The sequence below is a fragment of the Sinohyriopsis cumingii genome, chromosome 4, assembly GCF_028554795.1.
Source record: "Sinohyriopsis cumingii isolate HCF-2022 chromosome 4, ASM2855479v2, whole genome shotgun sequence".
Taxonomy (NCBI): domain Eukaryota; kingdom Metazoa; phylum Mollusca; class Bivalvia; order Unionida; family Unionidae; genus Sinohyriopsis; species Sinohyriopsis cumingii.
The window spans coordinates 48,037,688-48,064,824 of record NC_142964.1 but is presented as its reverse complement, the minus strand read 5'-3'; the positions used below and the strand labels follow the sequence as shown (position 1 = coordinate 48,064,824).

Here is a 27,137-nt window from a genome sequence, read left to right as displayed (position 1 = left end):
ATAATATCAGCTCGACCATGGTGGGTATATGCAAAAGCCTGCCAGTAGCTTCCCGTGGGTCGCTGGTTATTTCCGGGTTCTTCTTCCACCAAATATAACTGTCCGCCATGTATAGCTTATCATGTGCTGAAAATGGCGTTCAACACCACAAAACCAGCCAAAACCACGTTGTTTGGTCTACTAATTAATCTTAGCAACTGCATAGACCCACTTTGCAGTTGGACTACTAAGGGAGTGTGTACGGTATATTAATCATAATGAATGATCACACAGTTTAAGGGATACTTCAATCTGATGATTAGTCCTAAATGCTATAACAATTGTAACTTTCATATGGTAACCAAACGTGTTGCAGAAAGAATATCAGGCTGTTATCTCTAATACTAAAACAGAATCCGTGGCAGGCGGATGTTATCCCTAACGCACCACCTCCCCATTTTTTATCGTTCGGATATTTAGAGTGATAAAATCATCCGTACCGTACAGAACATTCTGTTTAGTATATATGTACCGTTTCAAATTTTTGCCTGACGAAACCTTGTCTGAGGTATGGTGTTTGCAAAGCGTTATGCAAGATGCGTAATGTGGGTAGTGCATGAGGAGAATATAGGAATTTGAGGTACAGCAAAAGCAAAATTTATATACTAAATGACATTTTTGTGACGGACAAATATCTAAAGAACATTAAAGAAATGTAAATGTTAACCAAGCTGTAATTCTCATAAGGCTCCACAAAGATTTTGGATATTTTCTTGTCGCATTACACCCTCATTTCCAGTTTATATGGCCTCTTCCAGCTCAATCCGGTCAATTGAATAGTATATATTTAGACACATTTTGAGCAAGAAGAAGAAACCTATTGACAAAATAAGCACAAACAGGTAAGTGTATTAATTTGTTTTCATTTCAAGAAACCCCTATGTGTTATGATATTGTTTACAGAAAGTATTTAGTCTATATTTAACAATCACTGATTCTAAAAACATTCTTGCTTACATTTTGAATTATAAAGAAGTGTAAACTTGTCAGCCAAAAGTAATTCTAAATAAAGAATGGAAAATGATGTTCAAAATGAAACCAGTTGACAGGGATGGGCTTGTTTATAAAGTCTGTTGTTGTTGTTGTTGGATTTAACGCCAATTTAAGCAAAGAATAGGCTAGATAACTATGTACACACTGTCTACAGGAAAGGTCTATAACTGGTGGAGAAAGAACCTGGAAAACCCCGGGATAGAACCACCGATCCCGGGAAGTTACTGACAAGCGTTCTCCCGTGCCCACATTGACCGAGCCAGATACTCAAACCCACGCAAACCAAGGTGAGACGGCAGTGCTTCAGTAGCAGGGAGGGTGGACCGACCTCCCCCGTTTGACTTTCTACCGGTTATGTCGGAAATATTGTATGGGAGGTGTCGTAACGCCAAATACGCCACAGGCACGCGCCCCCATCCCCCAGCAGCAGGTGCGAAACGACCCCACCTTTAACTTTCTAACTGTCTATTCCAAAAAACAAACCTATCAAATATTATAAGAGCAAGGACCGCCCCCTCCCCCTCGCAATGTTCCCGGTTAAAAAAAATAGTAGGGCCCTGGTGTATTGTGTTCACGTTTTATATATGAAATAAATGACTTATCATTGAGCGGCAGAAAAATGAGTTGTTGTTTAGAACAAAGTAATAATCAGTAATGATTTTCGCGCCATATCATAAAACTACTCGCGTTGCCGGGTTTAGTGTTGTTTGACGACTATGTAGTACATTTCGGTATATAATCTGCGTGCACGACTTTGTCGCGACAGTGGGTGTGCAATTAAATTGTTGTTTAAACAATAATAATAATAAGCGATTCTGCGTTCGCTATGGAATATCGCGCAGCTAAACTAACTCAAAAGCGATTAGAAACAATTAAGAAATATCTCCCCGTCCGTGATTCTGTCAAACAGCAACTACAGCAGCATCAGGAGGCCAAAGAGGAATTTGCAGAAGGTGCAAAAACTTTTTAAAATCGATCACAGAGATTACCAAAGATCTTCTTCCAACGCTGGAACAAACCGCTAAAGCAATTGGAAAAATAGCAGAAAGAACTTAAAAAACCAGACGGATTCTACGAGAACCTTCAGCTAAAATAGCTGCTGCTCAACCACAACCGCAGGAAAAAATGCAACAGATAATTGAGGATATCGACCAAACTCGTGCTGAGATCGACGATCTAAAGAATTTTGTTACAACAGAACCAGAACCTACTAAATCACCATCTGCCCTATTTACCGAAGAAGGTCTTCTAAGACTTCAGGATCGCCCCATAGCGGTCGCTGCAACAGGATATCCAATTCGTAATACTTTGTTAGATCCAGAAACCGTTGATGTTCCAGAATCAAACTGAGTTAAATTTGTGTTTTGAAAGTCCCTTGGAAAAAGTCAAGTCAAAGGGAGTAAACTTGAGGCTGATTTTGCAATTTTTGAGAAACAAGTAAAAGAAGCTGCTAGTGCGCCATTACCTTTTGCTATATTATCGCCCAAAACATTCACCATTCAATCCACCACGCCCCGAAGAAGAAGAAGGATAAACAACCGGAAGTGGTCTTGTCACTCGTGGGCTAGCCCGTGAGCGTAAAAACAACCAAAAATAATGTAATCGCTGAATCGCCGGTGACTCTTGATAAACGTTATCCCAATAACATTCTCGCCGATGTTGTTTGACTAGAAATTCAAATTGTTATAAGACGAAACGGTAATAATGCTTCGAAATTATCATTGAAGCAGCTGCGATTTTTCAGCGTTTATATACGGGCGGTGGTATGGACAGACAGGTCTATCGGGCACTTATTGATGAAATTGATGATTGCTACAGTGATTGATGCGCTAGCATAACAATGAGGCATTCACTGAAATCGAATGTAAACTTCTGAAACCAAATATGGAACTGGAGATCGAGTTGGTTTTGTTAACAACAGTATCACGACCACCAGCTACTCCTGGTTCTTACAGTGCAATCGATGTAATATTATCAGACAAAACAATTCAGTTTGAAGGTGTTGGTGGACAAATGAGGGACGTTGATGCACCTGTAGAAAACATTTAATTGAATCAGTCATGATGTTGCATAAAATGTCATATCAATACGTCAATGTTACATAAATTCCTGCTCATACTAAAACACTACAATCAGCATAAAAAAAGAATTGTGGAACAACAATACTATTGAAATCGACGGCGTTGCAATGACAAAATAGGTTGGTGCTTATTGAACATCAGATAAGATACTTTAATGACGCCAGGAAATCAAATACTGGTATCCAAGTCGATCTGTTGCCAAGGCAGTGCCGTTGGAACCACTGCATTAAATAAAAGCGACAGGAAATGATCGTAGTGGACAAAGCCATACGACCTCAAGAAAAACAACAGAAAAAAAAGGAAAAAAAAAATAGACAGCCAGGTACACTCTACGGTCAGTCCGTTTGCGGATCGGGTCTAAGACATCCAGGACCATTTAACTAAAACTCCCCATGCCCAGTTTTGATTTACTTGATGCTGCTCTGCGAATAAGCACAAAAGACGTTAGAGGAATTTTCATGCATAATCAATAATTACAAGAACAGGAGGTACTCAGTTGGTTGCATATGCTATTGACCCACATAGTGTAGTTTATTTTGATTCAAATAGATTGGCGCTACGAAAAGAATTGTTAAAACACGTCTGAGGATTTACTAGCAAATCCGGATTCAACATTATCAACACAGACATTGATAGATCCACCTATAAATGGTCCAGAAGTACTTGATGTACTTAGTGCTGTGTCAAGATCATCAAAACCACCACATAAAGTCGTGCATGAATGTATCAATGGACGGAACAAGCAGTTGAAATCAATGATATTAAATAATGGTGGTAATTTACCCAAGAAATTAAGTTCAGAAGCATGGTCCTGGTGAAGTTGATTTATCGGCGTATGCGACACGAGATGAACTTACTGATCTCATGAATCTCGTCGGGGTTGATTGAGATGAAGTTGTTGTTTTTCAGGATCAATATGGAAAGTCAAACACGAGCAATATTAATCTAGTCGATATTATCCGACACGTTTTAGGTGTGACCTCATATAATATCGTGGTATTCACCGATGGTTGACAAATCAGAGACTCAAAAGAATCAATCGCTGCGATCAGAAACGAGATCAATAAAAACGTGTTGATACGGTTGGCATTTGCTTCCTTGTTCCCTCCGCTTTCTTATAATACCATTTAAAAGCGCGATAACTAGTGCCCCGACAATTATTAGATAATTGGAGTTTACCATGAACACCTTTGGAACATATTAAACAGTCTTAACACTAACCTCTTGATGCTGAGCACCATGTTTGATAAGTCTTTGGTATGACTCGGCCGGGGTTCGAATCCGCGACCCCGATATTGTTGTTTTAACGCCTACTCACAGGCTCGCTAGAGAGATGAAGGAGAGATGAGTTAAGTCTCATACTTACCACGGTTTCTTTAGATGGAAAGGGGACAAATGGACTGCCGACCGAATGGACGAGAAATACATCCCCAAAATCATCATTTGGGACGAAATATATACTATGTGTAAAGACACTTTAAAATGTTTTTTGATTGGTTGGAAATTAAACAAGCTGTTATTATCATGTCAGGGGCAACCTCCTACATTCACAGGAGAATGGCCACATAGTTGGCTAAGCGGCCACGTTGAATATTCCGAAAAGACGTTGTTAGATCATAGAGCCATATTTAAACCACTCAAGGAGTTTAAAGCGTTAATTAGACTTCGATATGACAAGAGCCAGTGTGAGATAACGCACAGTGCAATTCCCGAAACAGCGATTGATAATTTTATGGAACTAATGGAGCCCTAATGATCTGATACTTGCATGCAGGAAAATAGTTCGCGATTCACTTCAGTCCGAATTATTTAGGCCCAGTAAGGAACGACTACGTGGGTTCCAAACTGGGGTGGGGGAAGGGTAGCAAAAAAACCTGTTTTTAATGATATCGCTCGTGTTCCCATAGATGCTGTTGAAGCAGCGCTCGGATCGTACATAACCCTTGCTGAACTCTAGGCTATCCAATAACAATTCAGTCGTCGCAGGGATTAACTCTGTTAGGTTTTTTTATATAGATCGTCGATAACTACGTTCAATTGTCAAATTTAGTATATTTAGCAGTATCAAGCGTTACAAGAATGTCACAGCTGCACAGGATAGTCTACCGCAACAATAATTAACCTCGTGGAGGATTCAACGGATTCCCACTCAATTCACAGGCGGGCCAATTACCGGCACGGTAGAGAAAAAATAGCTGGTTATCAGCGAGCTTACAAAACACAAAACAAACGCGACTTTGATCTTGATCCTAAATTCATGACGCCAAGTCCAAAGAAAAAACAAAAAACAAAGAATCCCCCACCCCCACCCCAAAAAAACCATCCTCCCCCCAACTGCGCTCAATGTAACACAATAATGTTATGGAAATAGTTTCATAATGTCCCACGAGACAGTAGACCGAATTAATAGTTGTCGCGGCCATACACCCGTAAAAAAACCGTGCTGACATGTATTGAATAAAACCGACGTCGAGGAGCTAGCTGCTGGGTAAATCACTCTGGCGGTAATTCTGTATTTTTAGGAATTAACTGTAATTGTTCACGGACAAATACACGTTGCTGAGCCACCGAATCTAGTCAGTAGATTGCAGGCTTACCCGTAGATCTTGCCGCCCTCAAGTTCACCAGGCTCATATAAACACCGGACTGTTACGTTGTTACCCAGCACTGGTTTTCTGTGAGAGACTCGCTGAGGTGTCGCGCTTAGTCTGTATGCGTTTCTTCGCGACTGCACCGACATGTTTCATAGAAATTCCATGCGTTATTTAACGCGGTTATTATGCTCGGTAGTCTTGTAGTCCATTCATGATATCATGTGTCAGTATCGGGGCGTTTCTTCATCAGTAATTCCTAAGCATACTGATGTCCAAACAATCGCTAAGCAAGTCTTCCATTAAACTGTTCAACGATTGCCTGATCACAATGCATTGCAACGTGTTCACCTCTGATTTTAACATAATGTTTCTGCATCAGCGATGATCCAGCACCAACAATTTTCTTTGCAGGGGTTCAACCTGTAGCAATCGTGGCCAATGTTGACCAGATCCGTTAGCGGATCCGCGTTGATAAATTCGTTCAAACGCGGCTGAGACTTCAGTTGTTGTTTAAGATGATAATGGTTCCGCTTCCTTGTATTTAATTGCAACGTCGACGACTGTCAGCTTGTATTTGTATGTGCGACTTTGTCGTCGTCGTGCTGTGCGGGTCACAGTGGTGTCCTGTGGCAAAAAACAAGATAACTGTCTGATGTACTTCGTTGGGATTACTAAAATCAAACCATCCATATTGAATCGTTTTATGTGGTGGCATATACATTTGCCATATTGTCTGTCGGGACAAACAATCTGCGTAAACATCACGCTTGACACATGCGGCACCAGCGAGGGTGTTAATCGAGGCCGTACCTTTTTAATATTCTCTTTAACTATAATAAATCGATTCCATGATTATAATTATCGGACAATTAAGTGCACACTAGACTCCAACCGCTAGATTACCGCTCATCGTCGCTGTTATCAAGCAGTTAGCCACTGACTCCCTCATATTTTCATTTTTTATAGATTTCAGCGTCTAAATCAACTGGATATGTTATTGCTGAAGATTTTTGGTTTTATACGCAACGTCATGAGCATGGCACGCTTGATCGGTTTTGGTCGGTTTCCCTCGTCATGTCTGATATCATGTCGGATTCCAGGGTCAGTTAAAATTATAGATCAGAAGATGTTTTCACCAGGATACCTAGCCCATGGAGTTCCTGGTAATTTCTCAATCGCCGCAGCAATATCACCATCGGCAGCTCCGAAATACACAAAGTTATAATATTTATGTGCCGCATCAAACACATATATTTGTGAGTGCTCGCCTATTATTCTTGGTAGTTGTTGGTTTCGGTCCACTGCTGTCAGTTACCATCCTGTATCGCGCACATTATAGACTCGTGATTATAAATAATAGATTATACAACATGAATGTGATTGACATTTCTGCGACAAAAGAACAAGTACCAGACAAGCATCATCCAAAGTTACCAAATTCTGTTCGCGCCATTATCATTGGCCCATCTTGGTCTGGAAATACTCAGCTGATGCTCAGCGTGATAATGAGATGGCTCAAATGGGACAAAGTTTATTTAGTAGCACCGCCCGTGGACGAACAGCCATGTTATAATGTACACAAAGAATTTAATGATGCTGCAAAAGATTCCTTCGGCGACGATTTATCGCCGATGTAGATGTTGTTGAACTTATCACTGACATCAATGATGCTCCGTCTATCGAAGATCTTGATGGTAATATTAATAATCTTGTGGTTTACGACGATCTCATGCTTGAGAAACAAACAAATTCAGCCAGAATATTTTCAGGAGGCAGGCACAAAACACTGACGTCATTTACGTTACGCAGTGATACGCCCAAATACCCAAAGTAATAAATGTAATTTTCGGTTCTCTTTAACGGCGTTGATTCACATAAGCTGCGAAATATTCATCAAACTTGGTGCGCAGGTGATATGGACATACATAAGTTTAAAAACTTCTTTGCACTTGCACAGAAAAGTCTATATGGATCCCATCTGAAACAATTTACATGATCCATCAACACGATATCGCATTGGCCTCGATAAAATCTTTGGCTGAGTAACACATGGATTATATACTAAAATGTATACATCGTCGTCAAACATCAGTAAACCTTGCGACGCCAGCAGTTGTATTACATTTTTATGAGGATAATCATTTCTGATTACTATTTTATTTTAAGCGACAACTTATTTTGCTGCGGCTCAATGATAAGTCAGATATTTTATATAAAAAACACCCATAAAAATCCCACAAAAAAACTCCAAAATACAAAACATAACACATTACACCGGGGCCGTACTACTTTTTTACCCTGGAACTTTGCAGGGGTGGGTGGCCATTGCTCTTGTAATATTTGATAGAAGGTTCGTTTTTGGGAATAGACAGGTAAAACGTTAAAGGTGGGCGGTGGGGTCCGCTCCTGCTGCTGTGGGGGTGAGGAGGGGTGCGTACCTATGGCCTATTTTGCGTTCTGACATTTTCCATATAAATATTTCCGATATAACCGTTAGAAAGTGAAATGGAGGAGGGTTGTCTACCCTCCTTGTTGCTGATCCGTAACGGTTTGCGCTTTAGACCACTCGGCCATCCTGGGCCCCTAGTCTATAAACGTAATGTATCATGATGTCAGCTGTGTCACTGGTTAAAATTTCAAACAGACTATTGTTTTTGAAATTCCCAATTAATTTAAATAGTCCCGAGTCGTTTCATCATCCTTTCTTGTGCATAAAATATCTCAAAAAGGTGACAAACTTCATGAGATATACGTTATATGACGCAAAAATCAATACAGTTAATTCAGTTTAACTGGGTTACTTTATGTGAAATTTGACATGATTGTTTTGCGATAAAATTATTAAATTACAAATGATTACCGATGCGAAAAGAGTCTTCTAAACTAAGATGTTTTAGCCAGGGTAGAAACTCGTACAGACAATATGTTTTATAATTGAACAAACATGAAGACGCGTTTTGAAAATACATCTAATTTTATAGTTCATTTATCTTTGTTTACATATAGTCCCAGTGGTGTCGGTCGCATCTTTACAAACTGACACACCACTGATGATCCATTCGAGATTAAATGGGACCGCTTTTAGTCATGCTCAATTGTTTTTCAAGTAACATAATTTAATATTTTAGAGTAATATGCAAATTTCGATATTTTCACAGATCCACGATTCTAATTTGTAAATTGAAGCAGCGGTACTAAAGTATATACGAACATGAGTTCCCAGAACGACCACCTTAGTAAGTATAGTGAATTATGCAGATGTGACCGAATTTGCACCGTCTAGTGTAACAAATGATAGTAATGTAACAATGACTACCTTGTGCACCGTCTAGTGTAACGAATGATAGTAATGTAACAATGACTACCTTGTGCACCGTCTAGTGTAACGAATGATAGTAATGTAACAATGACTACTTTGTGCACCTTCTAGTGTAACGAATGATAGTAATGTAACAATGACTACCTTGTGCACCGTCTAGTGTAACGAATGATAGTAATGTAACAATGACTACTTTGTGCACCTTCTAGTGTAACGAATAATAGTAATGTAACAATGACTACCTTGTGCACCGTCTAGTGTAACGAATGATAGTAATGTAACAATAACTACTTTGTGCACCTTCTAGTGTAGCGAATGATAGTAATGTAACAATGACTACTTTGTGCACCGTCTAGTGTAACGAATGATAGTAATGTAACAATGACTACTTTGTGCACCTTCTAGTGTAACGAATGATAGTAATGTAACAATGACTACTTTGTGCACCTTCTAGTGTAACGAATAATAGTAATGTAACAATGACTACCTTGTGCACCGTCTAGTGTAACGAATGACAGTAATGTAACAATGACTACTTTGTGCACCTTCTAGTGTAGCGAATGATAGTAATGTAACAATGACTACCTTGTGCACCGTCTAGTGTAACGAATGATAGTAATGTAACAATGGCTACCTTGTGCACCGTCTAGTGTAACGAATAATAGTAATGTAACAATGACTACCTTGTGCACCGTCTAGTGTAACGAATGATAGTAATGTAACAATGACTACCTTGTGCACCTTCTAGTGTAACGAATAATAGTAATGTAACAATGACTACCTTGTGCACCGTCTAGTGTAACGAATGATAGTAATGTAACAATGACTACTTTGTGCACCGTCTAGTGTAACGAATGATAGTAATGTAACAATGGCTACCTTGTGCACCGTCTAGTGTAACGAATGATAGTAATGTAACAATGGCTACCTTGTGCACCGTCTAGTGTAACGAATGATAGTAATGTAACAATGACTACCTTGTGCACCGTCTAGTGTAACGAATGATAGTAATGTAACAATGACTACTTTGTGCACCTTCTAGTGTAACGAATAATAGTAATGTAACAATGACTACCTTGTGCACCGTCTAGTGTAACGAATGATAGTAATGTAACAATGACTACTTTGTGCACCTTCTAGTGTAGCGAATGATAGTAATGTAACAATGACTACCTTGTGCACCGTCTAGTGTAACGAATGATAGTAATGTAACAATGGCTACCTTGTGCACCGTCTCAAAATGTAAAGAGAGAAAATAAACCCATTTTCCCATGTAGGCTTAAAGATCAAAGTTTCGTATTTTATCTATAAATCAAGGTTAATATCTTCTTTCCAAAGAAAAATTGCTGCAATACGTATATGATTCAAACATTTTTTGATACTGCTTCGAAACAAAGGTACAAGTTTTTACGATGCACGAATTGGATTTATTTAGTTTTTATAAAAACTAAATACCTTTTTATTCCAGCCGCAGTGCTCTAGATAACAATCCCAAAATAGGTGATCAAAGGATTATTTTTACTCTTGAGAAAACTGGCACTAACTTGTATTCACCTTTGACATTTTTTGCAACTGTACATTGTTCGTAAAATTTTGTTAAAAATTTTGATCTGATGGTTTGTTAATGTTTTTCAAGCTTACTTTAAAAAGGCAAGAGATATCTGCAGAAATATCAGAAAACAATTCATCCATTTTTATTCAGAATTTCATGTTGCCTGGGGTAACCTCTATTAACCGGACATACAATGTTTTCCAATCACTTTATAGTTACACTGGTATAGATAAGATCCTATCCCTTTCACTAAATCCGGTTTTGCGTGATATAAACGGCATGCACATTTTCGTCACTAACTTCTGTCAAATATCTTCCACAAATAACATTTGTATTATATACGTGGGGTCTATTTCTAGGCACTAATTCCTCATATAGGATGCAACACCCATCGAAAATATAATATTTGAGGCAATTGGGGGTTATATCAATAAACGACTTTCTGTTGAGTTCGCCGTTGATGTGGTATTGCGCTTCATAATCCATTGTACGTGACAATATCAGCATTGATATGAAAATGTTACAACAATTCATTACGAAGATACATTTTTTTCCTTCAAAATATCCCCCAAATACTCGCCCCCACAAAAAAAAAAATAAAATAAAGAAAAAATAAACCAACGCCACCACTTAAATTAATTATTATACCAAATATTATCATGGAAAATGTAACGTAATATTTCAGAGTAAATATTGGTACATCATTCACGTAATGACACTCACACCATAGTTTGGTAACGTTCTTAGTGCTGTGTATCTATATATTTTTTAATTTTTGTTAATGACTGTAAATATTAGTAACTATCTATTGTTGAATTTTGTATATGGAATTATATTTGTAGATTTAATAATGCCTGTTAATTGCATAGGATCTACAATTAGCTGTGACCAAGTTTATAATGATAAACATGTTTATAAAGTCTGAGGTTATTTCACACTGGATAGATCGGTCAGGTGGGTTCTTAGAAGAATTAAGCTCTTTCCCCATTGGATGGGTTAGGTCATGTGTGTTCTTTAAAAGATGTGGGATATTTGGATAATGTCACCTAGCGATTAGAAGCGAAATGCGTTTTCACCTTTTGCTTGTATATCTGTTGATAGAGCTGGAATTTTTTTTATTTTTATTTCTTTTCTTCTTGTAACACGAAATCTATCGGTAGGATGTATGGTATAGCCCTATGCTAGCTACTTGGTCCGAGGTTCACCAACACTAAACAACTTTAATGTTTTGATGTTCCGCACATTACTAGATTAACTTAAAACATTCCTCGTTCAGTTTTGTTTAGGGACCTGTCTTCGTTATCAAAAAATGAAGAGAGTATTGCTGTTAGTACAGATATTTCACAATATTCGGAGGTTTAAAAACTGTTTTTTCTTTGTGGTAGAACATTTTTCTATTTTCTTTCTTAAGATAACTTTCATTTCATAACACCAATTAGACACAAATTTTGTTTTAAAAAAGGATTAATATTTAAAGTTTCAAAGAATCAGATGTAAACAGTTACGAGATTAAACTCGACTTCGTAATATTGCATGTCAGAACAAATAATCGGACCAAGGTTAGCAGAGATGTATTGCAAACTCTTCACCGCTTACCTCTCTGTACCGGATGTATATTATTTATGAATCGTAACATTTCCGTTACATACCAGGCATGTGAACTGCAGTGAATGGAGCATGCTAAAGATGGGCCTGAACATTGTAAACAATCTATAATAAAAGCTGGATAACAAACGTATATTCTTGTTTTTAACCCCTTTCAACAACGAAGTTTTGAGTGTGTACAATTGTTGTGCCTGTTGGCTCTTATGCCTATAAGTCCCTTCGTTTGTTAGATCCTCAGTATCTTAAATTTATTTCGTCTACTCTGGCGTTTGCATCTCAGGTAGGATATCTCATCCACACCAAACTGCAGTTTCCGCGCTTGAGCTCCGCTTGTATTTCAGCTATCGTTCGTTACACCCTCAATACATATGACCCTATTTCAACTTGGTGGCTTGCAAGTTAGATTTGAATCAGAACGAGTGGATAATGAGATCGAATTTTTGAACATATCAGCCTGGATGAGTGTTAATGAGATATTTCTGTGTAAAGCATTTGATTCTCATCTTTAAGCGACTATGCATGTTGTCTTCTGCCGTTTCTCTCTCCAATATATATGTTTGTCGAGTTAAAATGTATTTCGTCTTATGTAAACACGATAAGTTTGAATTTCGACGTCGATTCTTGGAATACAAGTTCTCAGTCTTTAGATAATTCTCTGTAAAAAAAAAAACTGGAATCAGTCTATCCCTTGTGTAAACTACATGCATATATTCTTTGTGTACTGCTTTGTTGAAAATATTAAACCCTAACTGAATGTGTTAGGTGGCTTTTTTCCCCAGAATATAAAGTAGTATATGATGACACTTTGGCTTGATACTTTCGAAATTTCACGATATGTACAAAAATATTAACTGGTGATGATAATTTACAAGTGAAGCTTTCTTAGGCATAATAAAAAAAAATACTATATCAGTCGCATTTTAGCTTTATTATATACTATTTTGTATTAAATATTTATGGAATATTAAAACATTTAATCATTAAAAAAACAATTTTCATTTCATGTACGTTTATCTGTTAATACACTAATTTTAATAAATATTGTTAATTCTATCTTAATGGCATATTTTCTTTTTCTCATCGTTGGGTTTACAAGATTCAAACAAAACGGCATGTCAGCATATTTTACTTTTCTTCGTCATTTATATTGACCGGTCTATTATAATATCTTACGTATTCCGCTTCGCAAATCTATTTCCAATATTTCATCCACATTCACAGAAATATAGAATTTATTTTGAAATTCACTATAGCATCTAATTTTATAAGGCAACTCAGACTCCAATAAGTGTATCTCCTTATGTTGTATTTTATTGGTTTATTTTCATTTATAGCTGGTGAATTTAACAGATATTTTATAGCAAAATGAAACAAATATTACCCTTGCTGCCACATTTATACACGCGTTTCATTTTTTGCTTAATCAGGGAAATATATACACAAGCTTCTTTGGTCAAAATCTATCTAATTAACGATAAATAATCTGTTTGGTCAAATGTCCATCTAGTATGTTCGCTTATTTCCTTTCCAGACTGTGGTGTAATATCACAAGAAGTTTTGCCACTACTGTTTGCATTTGATCTCATCACAAGAAGTCTGGTTCTGTAAGAAAACCACCCTAGACTCAGCCTGCTCTCGTTGTTCTGCGACGTGTCGCTACCTAAGTCTGTTTAGCCAACTCGTAATTTCACAGAATCGAAACGTTTATGTGTGTGTATGTGAGTGTGTGTGAGAGATAGCAGTATATGATGTATATGTATGGTTACTGTCAATTACAGAATGAAACATGAGTCTCAAGAAACCATATAATATTTTAAAGAAACCTATATAGTAATTATTTGACAAATATTAGTTGATTCTCCAGTGTTAAACTTGTTCTTATATGTTCTATGAACTTGTCAAATCTGGTTACAAAAAAATTTATCTGATCCTTTTATCCATTTTCCGTAACAATAATTTTGTTTATATACTTCTTTAAAAGACAACTGTCTTTAAACCATAATACGTTGTTCAGTTGATGCAACATCTTTAATGCTGTTAGTTGTCTTCTGTACTTTAATTGCGATTCGTCTTATTAGAAACATGATATATACTTTAATGAAGATTTTAATACTACTTTACATCAGTTTGTAGCAAGATTTGTTTTATTTAAGAAGAGTAATGATCTTTGACTTTATAACACATCCTACAAATACTATCACAACTATGGGGATGGTTATCTTTTCGACGCTAAAGATAAACTAGGCAGTCAAAGGTATATAGTCTACGCCTGAGTTCTATACAATGTGCGAACTAAGTGATTCTATGTTGTTGACCACTAGATGAAAAATGAATTAAAATTTCTTGTAGTTATTAATTTGAATTTGAAATCCTTCTAATGGCCCTAATAGTCTGATTATATTGGAACGTTAGCAAAGTTGTCGTCTCTGGTATGGCTGCACTGACGACTAGGTTATGCATTATGTAATATAGGCCAAAAGGTCAATCAATAATTATATATTTCAGCTTCATATGTTTAATATTTAACAGTTTTGTTGAATTTTTGAATTAGTTTAAAGAGGTTAAGATATTTACCAAACGAAACCTTAGCTGGCAAACGGAATATTCACACATGACAGAGCAGACTTGAGTGATTACTGAATACAGTTTATTGAAATGACTCAACCTTTTCCTTCATTATAACGACATTAAATTTTAATTCATCATACCGAGACACAACCACACCTTCTATAACTTTTTTCAGACTCGCTGGATCATTATCTTTTTATTTGCTCCTACCCGTAGTACTACCAACTTTTTCGCGTGATCCTATAGAAGCATGCAATACCGTCAAGAAAGAAGGTGCATAGCCCCTACCCATCCATACATTCAAAGGAAAACCAAAAAGAAGAAAACACATATTCTTGCATGCACAAAAATGCTCGTGTAAACAAAAATTAAAAAAAATGTTACATTTTTAGCCATATTAAAAAATCTGCTTAAATTCTGTGGGGAAAATGAATATTCTTTTTAAAGGCACCAACCGTATTTCTCAGCCTGATAAGAAGAAACTTTTAATGTGCATTATATTTTGATGCCTGAAAGTTCCAAAGTTAGGTCCTCTGTAGATTCTTTAAAACCGAGAGCTTGCGAAGTTAAAAGTGTGAAATAAAAAATATATTCGTCGATTTGAAGAAAGATACATGATTTTCTGCTCATCTTGTCTCGAGTATAGACTCATTTATGTGCTACAAGCGCCCGTTCTGTGCCGCAAACGTCTATCGATAGCAAGCTGAAGCCTAGACGTTTTGAGAGAAATAGGAAAAGCGGTAGCGGCAACAGAAAAGAAACAAAATTCTGAAATAAATATTTAGTCGACAGTCAGGCTGGTGGAAGGCGTTAAATAGCTTTCTGGTAGAATTTTTACACGAACAACAAAATATCAGCTGTACTTACTGAGACTTAATACTGTCTTGCATGAATCCGTGCTTTTCGTTGCATTGTCCTTGTAACAGTTTAAGTTGTATCACAACGATCTGTAATTACTTGATACACAAAACAGGAATTGTATTATTATCTTTAGTACACGTTACAAACAAAATGTACTTTTTTTACTTGATAGTATACCTTCGCGATCGGTAACAACCTGTTTGGTGACGGCTTTGGAGAAAAGAGATACAATTAGAATTCAACAATTATTTCCAGTATAATTCTGGTTAATAAAGATATTATCGCAAAATATTATTCCTTGACATCAAGACAGAAGAAAGCGAATACATGCTACTACTCAGTTTTCATCGTCATTATCACCATCATCGTCATCGTCGTCATCGTCATCATCATCAGCATCATTAGTATTATTGTTCCTATTCTTTTGGTGTCGTTGCCTTTTTTCCTGTCTCGTCATTTATATCGTTTTTGACTGATGTGATAATTTGATAACAATAATGCTTTGCGTATTATTCCATTTAGTGATTAATTCAAGGCTGAAGGAGAATTTTATCCTTGTCAATCGATTTCTACGTGGAAATCTAAATCTAAATTATCATTGTTTTGTTCCTTTCTATTATACCTTCTTACAGGAAAAGTATTTTGCTATATCGAAATAATTACAGTCCATTCCATGCAAGATCTTGCTGTATACGGATGCATATATAACACAACATTATGAATTAGTTTTTTCATATTCTGCATATTGTAAGACTAATAATGAGCCTTCGTTCATTTCTATTGAAATCTGTAACCACTGTATACCGTACACAACTTGTGAATTCATTTCACACAATATGACTCGATCCGTTACTGAACCTCAATGTGTACACGCTAGAACTCTCACCTACACGTATGCAGATCTGTGGTCGTCGAGAGTTAAAGACATGAAACTTGTTCACAGTTTGGAATTTCGTCAGTTCAGCGTCATGACTGAGAGATTTAATAACTTTAAGTGTAACCTTTCATTAGGTTTTGATTGAATTGTAATTATTATAAACCCTCCATATGGCTGCGCCTGTCAAGTTATGATATGTTCAGTTCGTCCGTCTATCAATTATTTCGTTTGCCCATAAAAGCTGAAGTTGTCCACCGTCTACAGTTGCCATACCTTTGGATGACATTCGCTTTGGGTAATGAAGAATCGTGTCGATGTCGGGTTGAAAGTCAAGATCGCTGCGACTGAATAAAAAACCCACAACGATTTATGCATAATGACAGGAGTTTTCTACCAACCAAATTAAGGATCTTTTTGGATGGCCTGCCTTTGGGGAATAAAACAATAAGTTTGTTCTTTTTTGGGTAACATATTAAAAGTTAAAGGTCATTGTGACTGAAAGAACAACGATGGTTTCAGTGATGGACAATATGCCTTCATTAAATGTAATGGATTTCTTACACGTTGCGTTAGAAATAAGCCCTTTTGTTTTTGGATCGAAAGATCAAGGCCTAATAATACTGTTAGAATATATTTTATTTTCGTCGTAATAGTAACTTTAGTTCAAGACTTCGCTCTGCAACGATACTTTATGGAAGGCTCATAATTATACTATGGAGGAAGCCGATTTGTTCTGGGATCATTAGGTCTAAATAAAAGGTCACTGCGCTTAAAAAAAATGCATTTTGCAGACTAACTTTTGTTCAGGAGTAAGTTTCTTGACCAAACTTTGTAGACGGGCCTGGTCTAGTAATCATCGATCAGAGTCATCTTAAGTCTAATAAGAAAATAACGGTCTCTGCATATTAAATTTATTATATTACTTGTCTTTGTAGAGGACTATTAAACACGTGGCTTTCTTTCGGCTGTTTCTGCCTATTGAGTTATTAAGTGGTATGATATCATCTTTATTTAAAATAACACTCACAAAATGCTTGCAGGACCTATTTAAGATAGTTTCCATGGTGATTACCATCTTGATGAGTACAATAATTATAATGGGGCTATGACATGACAAGTAATTAAACTATTTAAAAAGACTTCTCCTTTTCGTCTTTTCATATTTTAATTTTTTAAATAGGAGCAGAAACGGAGGTGAATCCCGTATTGCAGAAAGCGATAGTGGTACATCACATAATTCAAGTGGTTGTCATCATCATTATTGGAGTAGTGTCCGCAGTCTTGGGGATTCCGATGACATTATATTTCACTGAGGTAAGAAACTACAAGCAGTTTTATTGTGTTAGTCACAGCTATATAGGCTTTTAACAATTATTATCATTATTATTATCTAGATTTTATCTATGCTGACATTGGCATCATTTTAATGTATGTATATACGTATGTATGTATGCATGTATATATGTATGTATGTATGTGTGTGTGTGTGTGTGTGTGTGAGGAATTGCATCAGAATCAAATCAGAAGGTGAGCTAAAATTCACAATACTAATGAATAACCATATCAAACTTCACCTTTGTCAATCTTTTATTTCAGACCTTCATTCCAGTATTTTTATTTGTCATCTTCTGCATTGCATGTCGGTGCAATTACCAGGATCTGCGCCTTATTCTTGTAAGTATATATTATTAGAGCTGAGCGGTATTACCGGTATGCAGGCGTACCGCGTTAATGTTTTTCATTGGTACGTACCACCGTTCGTTTTCACTGTACCGGTATTTCGGTAGTTCCGCGAGCAGAGATTATACGGAAATTCCCGAGCAATCTTGTTACCATTGTAATATATATAATGATGCTAACAGTATGTTTTCATTTTTCATGACAAAATATTTCAGATGAAATATTTTTTTCTCTATAAAACAGTTGAATTTATCACAAATTAATTTTAACTGTTTGAAATATATGTATGATCCTTTTATCACATGTTTGACATGTGTCTCTTATGCCAATGTGTTGCCAAAGTGGAGTTATGTGAAAGATATTGCGGCCAAATCCAACGTTTGGACAAATTTCTGATTTAAAAAATTTAATGTTTTTGTGATTTACTAGCGTATGTTAATGTGTTAAGTACATGCATTTATTTGTTTTTTGGAAAGCATTTGTTTACGAATTTCTCAAATCCACTAAATATGTTTTCGTTTGTTGAGTGAGTGTATCATTTTTTAGCCCAACTAGTTCCACTGATAAATATCTTGCCCGGGTGTTGGCCTCCCACTCAGACTTTCTCTACCTGTTATATCAATAGTGTAGGCTTCAGTGTTATATCAGTAGTGTTGGTTTCAGTGTTATATCAATAGTGTAGATATATGCTTCAGTTTTAACACTTCCCATTTTTATCAAAACTCTCTCTGATGTCAGCACAATGTCTTTCTCGGGTTGCCAGCTACAGTGTAAGCTTACGCATCCCACTTTGGTTACAGCTTTTAGACTACAGCTTGTTCAACATTTAAAAGAACATACCAGAGCAGAAAGTTTATTCACTACTTTAGGCCTCCGGCCCATAATACATAGCATATTAAACAGAGTATAATATACAGTTGTCATAAATAATATCGTACAATACACTTATTAAGGTGTTGATATTGGTACCTTTTAAACAGCTCATCTGTTAGTTTAAAAGTAAAATACAAAAAGTTTGAACCATTTGTCCATTTGAACCCCTAAAAATAGGTCTGTTCGATAACTGTTGTTACCGCCACTAAAAATAGGCCTGTTCGATAACTGTTGATACAGTCCCTAAAATAGGCCTGTTCGATAACTGTTGATACCGCCCTAAAATAGGCCTGTTCGATAACTGTTGTTACCGCCACTAAAAATAGGCCTGTTCGATAACTGTTGATACTGTCCCTAAAATAGACCTATTCGATAACTGTTGTTACTGCCCCTAAAGATAGACTCCCTTTAAGAGATCCTTGGTGAATTCAAACCAAGAACCGTGTGCGCGAATTTACAATCGCTATTTCCGGTGAGCAATGGGGGCGCTCTTCAGATATTATTAACTTCTGAGAGAGTGGCGGGTGAAAGGTGGAGCTGTTTACATTTGTAACATGCACAATGGAGAGAATGTTGGTTTAACTCTATATTAATTTCATTTACTGTGGCTGAAATTTCTTTGGACTTTGTACTTGTGGAATTGTCCATGATCTAAGCACACAGCTAACTGAAATGACTGCTTTCTTGTGCTAAACAAATCAACCCGAATTAGTCTAAAGTACACTATCTTCAGCAGTTATTAAAGTAGGGAAAATGAACTTTGCCAGTCTAGAAAATAATACTGTCTGAAAGTGCAATGAATGAATAAATATATACAATGTTGAAACGTTATCGGCTCTTTTTTACAATTTTGACCTCTGAAGTTGGGGAAGTGAAAATGACCAAGAGGAGCAGCAGTTTTATGAAAGGTGCACATCTAAAGTAAGGCCAAGCTGTATACTCTATAAACCAAAATATACACATCAATCATACACCAAAATAAAGGAAATTCAAATTCCTTTGAACAGTACCTCAGATACACGAAGTCTTAGTTAAATAACTTTCAAGTTTCCTACAGATAAAAAGTTGATAAAAGCATGGATAAGGCAAATTAAAAGGAGATGCCCCACGATTAGATTAATTAGATTATTAGGATTGTAATTCTGGATTTAGTAAATTACAATCAACTGTAACATCGTCATTCTGTGTATTTACTACTACTATTCGCCGTTTATCAGACCTTTCAACTACATCCACGTTCCATCATAACATGAATTGTATTTGAAATGGAAAAGTAATTAATTACTATCGAAATCCTTTGAATCAACGTTTATTTTCCTTTTTATTATTATTCAAATAAGTAAAAATCGTAATTTCCGCATGTACAGCGCTTTGCCTCTTAAATAAGTCTTGAGGCACATAACACTAAAATTTTCAAGGTCACGAGTTTCATCCACAGCTTTGTTTGACGCCATTACTAAATAGATTGCTCACCGGAAAGTTCGTCGCGTCATGGGTAAATTAGGAGAATTAATAAGCCAAGGGACATAACAACCGTTATCGATCACGCCCATATGCAACACATCACAATCTTGCATATCATATGCATATTCTTGACACTAGACCTTTATCTGCGAGATAAATCTTGACAAATACAGTTGTACCCTTTGAGTTCCGAGATTTTCCTTTTTACGCATAAAGCTAAAGGCTTAATATCCCTAAGCAAATTAAGAAACTCTTCGTCCGACATACCACATGTCCAGCAAAAACCTGCTATGTCAAAATGCACACAATATGAGGAAAATTCAAAACTATATATTTTGTAAGTCCTTTGATATTCCAGACAAATAAAGAAATGCATATAATACACAAATCGATGTCAATAATAACAACATAGTGGCCTTTACCTGCTCCCCAATAATGTTCCTCTCTAGTTACATTAGCTCCATCCATATCTCGTTATGTCGTTTCGATTCACCGTAAGCATAGTGTTCCATGGCAAGTTTATTCGCTCTGATGTTCGCGCCGTACCAAATGAACTGACCTCCTCTTTCTCCCAGTCATACACAAAAACCTGCCCACCGAGAATCATTGTATTAAATATGATTGTTGCGAATTCATCCCTCTTCTTTTCTGTCATCATAAGTTCATGGAGAAAGTTCCTGTCATCTCTCTTATAAGCTGAATGGAAACTTCTGAAACACGGTATAAACTCTGTTTATTGATTGAGTTTCGTGCCGCTTGTAGGATACGGTCTCTGTCTTTATACACCGTAAACTTGGCTATGATCGGCGAATAGCCCGTGCTCTTCGTGCCTTGGTATTTGGACGTCAGCTTCGTTGCCCAAGCGATTGGGAATATTCGCGCATCGTCTATATGAAGCGTGTCCTGTAGAAAACTTTTAATTTTCTTCTCACATATATTCCATCGTTCGTTTGCTGTGCCAGATAAACCATGCAAAATTAGAGTACTTCTTCTAGATTGTGCCTCAGGTTTTTCCATATATTTTTCCATTTGCTATACCCGATTTCCCAAATTTACATTTTGCTCCCGAAGTCCCATTTTGACTGCCTTAAGTAATGGGAAAGATCGCCCACTTTCTGGTTGAATTCAGCATGATATCCATTGACGAAGTTAACTGTTGTGAGGTTATAGGGTTCTAGAACCTGATTGTCCCAGAAATTGATGCCGATAGCCTTGTCTGTCTCGTCACCGCCCCTCTACTGGCCCCGGGCCAGGAGTTTGCTCTACCCATCCGCTCACCACTAATAGCAAACCCATTGCAAGCAAAAGTTTTGAAGTAACAATAATACTTGATCTTCCTATCATTAACACTTGCATCCTCGTTTTCACCTTTCTAGCACGCCACGGTTCACTGTTTACGTCCATTATTTTTTATCTTATTTGAGAGAGGTCTCTATCACGTCTCTACCTCGACCTGTGTAAGAAGGCGCTCCTTCAACAATTAACATGCACATATCAATTAATCTACTATAACGTAGTAACCACTCAGTTTTCGGTTGTTCTAAGGTGGATGGATGGCGGCTGCGATTTTATTTTGAGCTGAAATCTTTTTCTGTTATCTAAAGATAAGTAATTTTTTCAATAATATAATGGATATAATATAGTTTTATATTGCTATAAGTCAAAGCAAGATATTTTATTTCAACAGTGGAAAGACGGAAATTGAAACAAGTGCCAGGCCCTGGCGCCCAGACCATTAAATTGTTATATAGTGATGTCTTGCACTGGGACATTATGCCGCAGACATCCAGCATGATGTCACATCAAATTATCCTGACACCAGCCCGGCTAGTCCTAACACTAACCTATTTAATGCTGAGCCCCAAGCGAGGCAGCTGCTAGTACCATGTTTATAAGTCTTTAGCATGACTCGGCTGGGGTTCGAACCCGCGACCTCCCGTATCCAAAGCGGACGCTCTATATACTTGGGCCACCTGAGAGAGAGAGAGAGAGAGATATGTTATCTAAATTCATGCAAAGAGTGAAAGAAAATGGAGAGATTAGCTAACTTAGAAGTCAACTTTTGTATAACTGTGCCTATTGTATGTACGTGGTGGTGGGGGTGCGGGATGGGAGGGTGGCGACATTTATCCACAGCGACAGTCTTTTGTTTTTCAAAGCGAAACTAAGTAAAGGGTGTTTTCCTCGTTAATTACATATACCGTGAAGTACATAAACGTTTTAATACATTTATTTCCCGCAAGAACCCTTGCTCTTTCTTAATAGATCTCGATAAGAGATATATTTCTTTTCTTAGATTTTGTCTTTTATTTTCAATTCATTCATATGGTGGGTTTCCTTGTGCTAAAATGTAAAAATCTGAATCCGTTCATAGCTGGGCGTAAAGTGTATCTGTGTGTCCAATGTCATCGTAAAACAGAGTTTGCATAAGGTGGCGCTCTACTGTTTCATAATTTGCATAGGGTTAGGATTTTAAAGAAAACGAATTTCCCCGGCTTTCCTCACTGGTTATACTGGCTATTTAAAAAAAGACCTTGTATATCTTAGGTATAATTCAAAGAACCTTTAATTCCCTTTATTTTGGTATATGATTGATGGGTGTAATAAGGGTTATAGAGTATACAGCTTGACCTTACTCCAGATGTGCACTTTTCAAAAAATTGCTAGCTCCACTTGGTCATTTTCACTTCCTGAACTTCAGAGGTAAATTGTATAAAAAGAGCCGATAACTTTTTTTTTTACATTTTATATATTTGGTAATTCATTCATTGTACTTTCAGAAGCTGGTATTGTCTAGTCTGGCAAAATTCATTTTCCCTATTTTAATAGCTGCTCTGGATAGTGTACTTTAGACAAATTCAGGCTGATATTTTAGCACAAGGGAACATTCATTTTAGTTAGCATTGTGTTTAAATCATGTACAATTTCCAAAAGTACAATATCTAAAGAAATATCATCCACATTACATTAATGTAGCATAGAGGTATGCCACCATTCTCTCCATTGTTCATGTTTTAAATACAAACAGCTTCACCTTACATACGTCACTCTCTCAAAAGTACATAATAACTGGCGAGCGCCTCCTAATTGAGAGAGAGAGAGAGAGAGAGAGAGAGAGAGAGAGAGAGAGAGATAGAGAGAGAGAGAGAGAAAGAGAGAGAGATCATTTAAGGTCATGCAAAGAGTGAAAAGAAATGTGAGAGATGAGCTGCCTTTCAAATCACACAAAATGAGGCCATGCCATATTGTTCTGGCTGTAGTGTGTGTGTGAGTGTGTGTGTGTGAATTTGTGAACAGAAAGATTTGTACCAGATGTTATTTGTGTGACTTGGCCTACCGTGATATTGCTTTTAACTGGGTTAAAATCACGGATTCATACCAAAGAATCTGAAGAATCGACTACTGGCCTTTTTCAAAACCATTAGAGGGGACCATTCTTAAGTCGAGCGAATATTTCTTGTGAGCTGGTCTGTATTTGCATCCCAGTATGTTAGAAGATTATATAGCCGTGTTCGACTTATTTCAGTATTTGTATCCCAGTATGTTAGAAGATTATATAGCCGAGTTCGACTTATTTAAATAATGTTTATCTGAGAATTGTTTTATACAATCCAAAAATTCGATATTGCTTCTTAAAAGTCTCTGTAGCTGAATCCTTTTATCTGGCAATTTATTTCTTGAGCATAGTGACATTTCCATTTATTCGCGTAGTTTCTTTTTCTTTTCGGGATATGCTTTATTCGGCAAAGATAAAACTAAACCATTATAGCCATGGAATACGCTAGTCACTCGGAAATACCGTTGCCAATTGTTACCTCACTATAAAAGGGAGGGTCTAAATGTGGGCCTTCAAAATAGGAGCACCTAAGGTCACAGTCCGTTTAGCCCAAGGGTTAATCCGGCCTTGATTATTGATGTCAAAATCAAACTTATGCTAACTGGTAAAAGTTTAAAATAGATTTACGTTCTTTTTACATTGATAGAAGCAGTCGTTGGGCAAACTTTCTCAATTTAGTAGTGATTAATTAAATTAATTGTAATTTTGGCTGGGAAACTATGTTTTGTTTACAGAAAACCAACTGATCATCTAATTTAAGCAATAGGCATAGATTCAGCTACAAGTTAAGTAAAGTGCCACTTGAATGATGGCAATATTCTCTCAATATTCCATAACTACATTGATTTATATTACTACTGAGTGTGAATTCATGGTTCGTATGAATTCATGGTACATTATGCCGTATGATAGTCTGACCATGTCTCTAAACATGGTGCAATTTTTATGATAATAATAGTTTTGTATTTAATTTGTATAATGTATGAAATATAAACATGCGGTACTAGTTCGATACATTATACAGTGGTAAATCTGTATAGACTATTTTTCATCTTGAATTTGGATGTTTATACAGTCGTTACTGCCGTACATCATTTGTTGGGTGGAGCAAAGGTGGCATCATTCTCTGTCTTCATTGTATGTCTTTATTCCGTATGTCTTTATTTTTTAATGTTTTGTTATTGCTGTGTTTCTGTTTTTTTTTGTTTAAATGTCATCACAGGCCCTTTGTATTGTACCAATGTGTTGTACTGTATTGTAAATAAAAAAAATCTGCTTATTTGTATGACAGTTAATTTCCGTATGCTATTACTCATGGTTATTTGAATAAACAAACAACAACTACAACATTGAAACTGAAAATTGAAAAAACCGAAATGAAACAAAAAGACCAACCCCCGAAATAACAGATAATAAAAATCAGTTCACGTAACTTAATCTCAAGCGTGTTCCCAAGGACCTTGTTGTCGTTGTAGTTGTCTCAAATCTTGAGCTCAATCGATTTATGCATGGATAGTAGTTCGGCTTTTGGGACTGACGAACGAAAATAATGTATCTAAAATGTTTTATCCATTCTAAAATCGCATTAAAAGCTTATATGAAATGCAGTCAAAAAGGTGATATTATTACTCTTGGTTACAAACCTAACTTTATGACTCCAAACCATTTCATTTTGTCATTTTAACCACAGTATGAACAAATACTGTTTCTAATCCATGAGTTGACTTACCTTCTTCCCATAATTTTATTTGATGTATTGATTTGCATGCAACCATAATTCTCAGTTATTGTATATTTTATTTACTTATAGGTCCACTTCAACCCTATACTCAGCACCCTGTGGCTGGCAATTATTCTGCCAGTTTTTGTCAGTATTTGCTACGAAGTCGGACGTTACGGAACGTTTACATATTATTTTGGATCGGTTGGTGTCAAGGTCTTGTTTATTATCACTGGCTTTCGGGTCCTCAGCTCGGCAATTTTTGCTGCTTGTGGAATATGGAAGTCTGCCCGAAATCTTGTTCTAAGTGCAAGATCTTCCAGATCCGATTCCTTCGATCCACATAATCGCTTCCTCTCCCCACACGTGGACGAACCACATTTAACGCCATAAATGGTCAAGAATTGCCTGAAGGCATACTTAATCAACAGGTGTTGACAGTTCAATGGACGGGCAGCGAGTCCATGTTATGTCGGCCTCATTTCATTTAATTACTTTAACGTTACGTAAGAGACGCCTTAAATACGTCATCCAGTGCATTTATTTATAAACCACTTTGGGATAGGAGGCATTCTTTGAGGTGAAATAGTTCAGAAGTGTCTCTCAGTTAACCTACCTCTAGCTGGATAGTTTCGATTTGTTTCTAAACATCTAATAGGCATAAGTAATTAATCATAACGCCTGTTTTGTTTATTCGTTCTAATTTCACTCTTTAATTTAACAATTTAACATCTATCGACTAACTTTACGACATCTATTGGTATCATTTATTAGTGGGAAACAAAAGAGATGTTCAAATTTTAATTCTTAAAATCAAACTTCCTGTATCGTAATATAAAGAATGTTTTGATTTGTTTTGTTCACTACTACTGGCAACATTAACTATCTCATGCTTGAATTACAGGCTTTGTTTCTGACATTAATTTGTTTGTACTTTCTTTTCAATCTGTTTATATTTTATTTATGGGTGTGCATGTGTGTGAGAGTGATACATATGAAGTTATATCTTTTATAGATGTATAGAATTGATGTATATTTTTGTACATATGAAGAATATGGCTTGGTTTGAAAGTATTTTATTTTTAAAAAAAAGAGTTATTGATCGTACTTTGTATGGTAGGACGCAAATATGTTTACTCTGCTTGGTCCGGAATTTGCACTGTTTGAAATTAGAAATAGAAAACACAAATAAAATATTATCTGGACTCCGTTGGGGTCTAGGAGATTGGAAAACGTGCAAGGGTGTGTTTGACTACCTTAAGCGAAAACGGTGTCATATATATTGTGTATAGTATACACATTTCACTGAAGATAAAATATCATGTATCAGAGCTCAGTTGGGATTTGAAAGATACCTATGGTATTATGAGATACACATGGAGGGGAAAAATCCTTTGAAATAAGCTAGATTAGATTTCTTTATGATGACAGAGTATCTTATGGCAAAAGTAGAAAAAGTAACAACAGACCCAAGTTACAGATCGGGCAAGTCTTTGATAATATTTATTCTAAGCTAAAATGACTTTATTAGTGATGAGGGTTTGTGGAAGCTAAACAACAACTTTCTTTAAGAC

At 36.5% G+C, this 27,137-nt stretch overlaps 1 protein-coding gene across 2 annotated transcripts; it reads left to right on the top strand.

Moving 5' to 3' along the window:
- Window positions 1–801: 801 nt before the first annotated feature.
- On the top strand, window positions 802–26,482 carry LOC149801117 (uncharacterized). 2 transcript variants are annotated; one of them, XM_089955144.1, is made up of 5 exons: window positions 802–881; window positions 8,866–8,943; window positions 17,670–17,803; window positions 18,086–18,163; window positions 25,654–26,482. In XM_089955144.1, exons 2-5 carry the CDS (start codon window positions 8,919–8,921, stop codon window positions 25,954–25,956), a joined length of 540 nt encoding a protein of 179 aa, XP_089811270.1. In that variant the 5' UTR covers window positions 802–881; window positions 8,866–8,918; the 3' UTR covers window positions 25,957–26,482. The 2 variants fall into 2 exon arrangements, with proteins under 2 accessions (XP_089811270.1, XP_089811269.1); XM_089955143.1 differs by lacking the exon at window positions 802–881 and adding an exon at window positions 1,184–1,319.
- Window positions 26,483–27,137: the final 655 nt, after the last annotated feature.

Bases quoted from the DNA above. Each gene is read 5' to 3' on its own strand.
- LOC149801117 (XM_089955144.1), top strand. From the start codon at position 8,919: ATGAGTTCCCAGAACGACCACCTTA. The intron at 8,944-17,669 runs GTAAGTATAGTG...TTTTTTAAATAG, and splicing joins TTCCCAGAACGACCACCTTA to GAGCAGAAACGGAGGTGAAT. The intron at 18,164-25,653 runs GTAAGTATATAT...ATTTACTTATAG, and splicing joins AGGATCTGCGCCTTATTCTT to GTCCACTTCAACCCTATACT.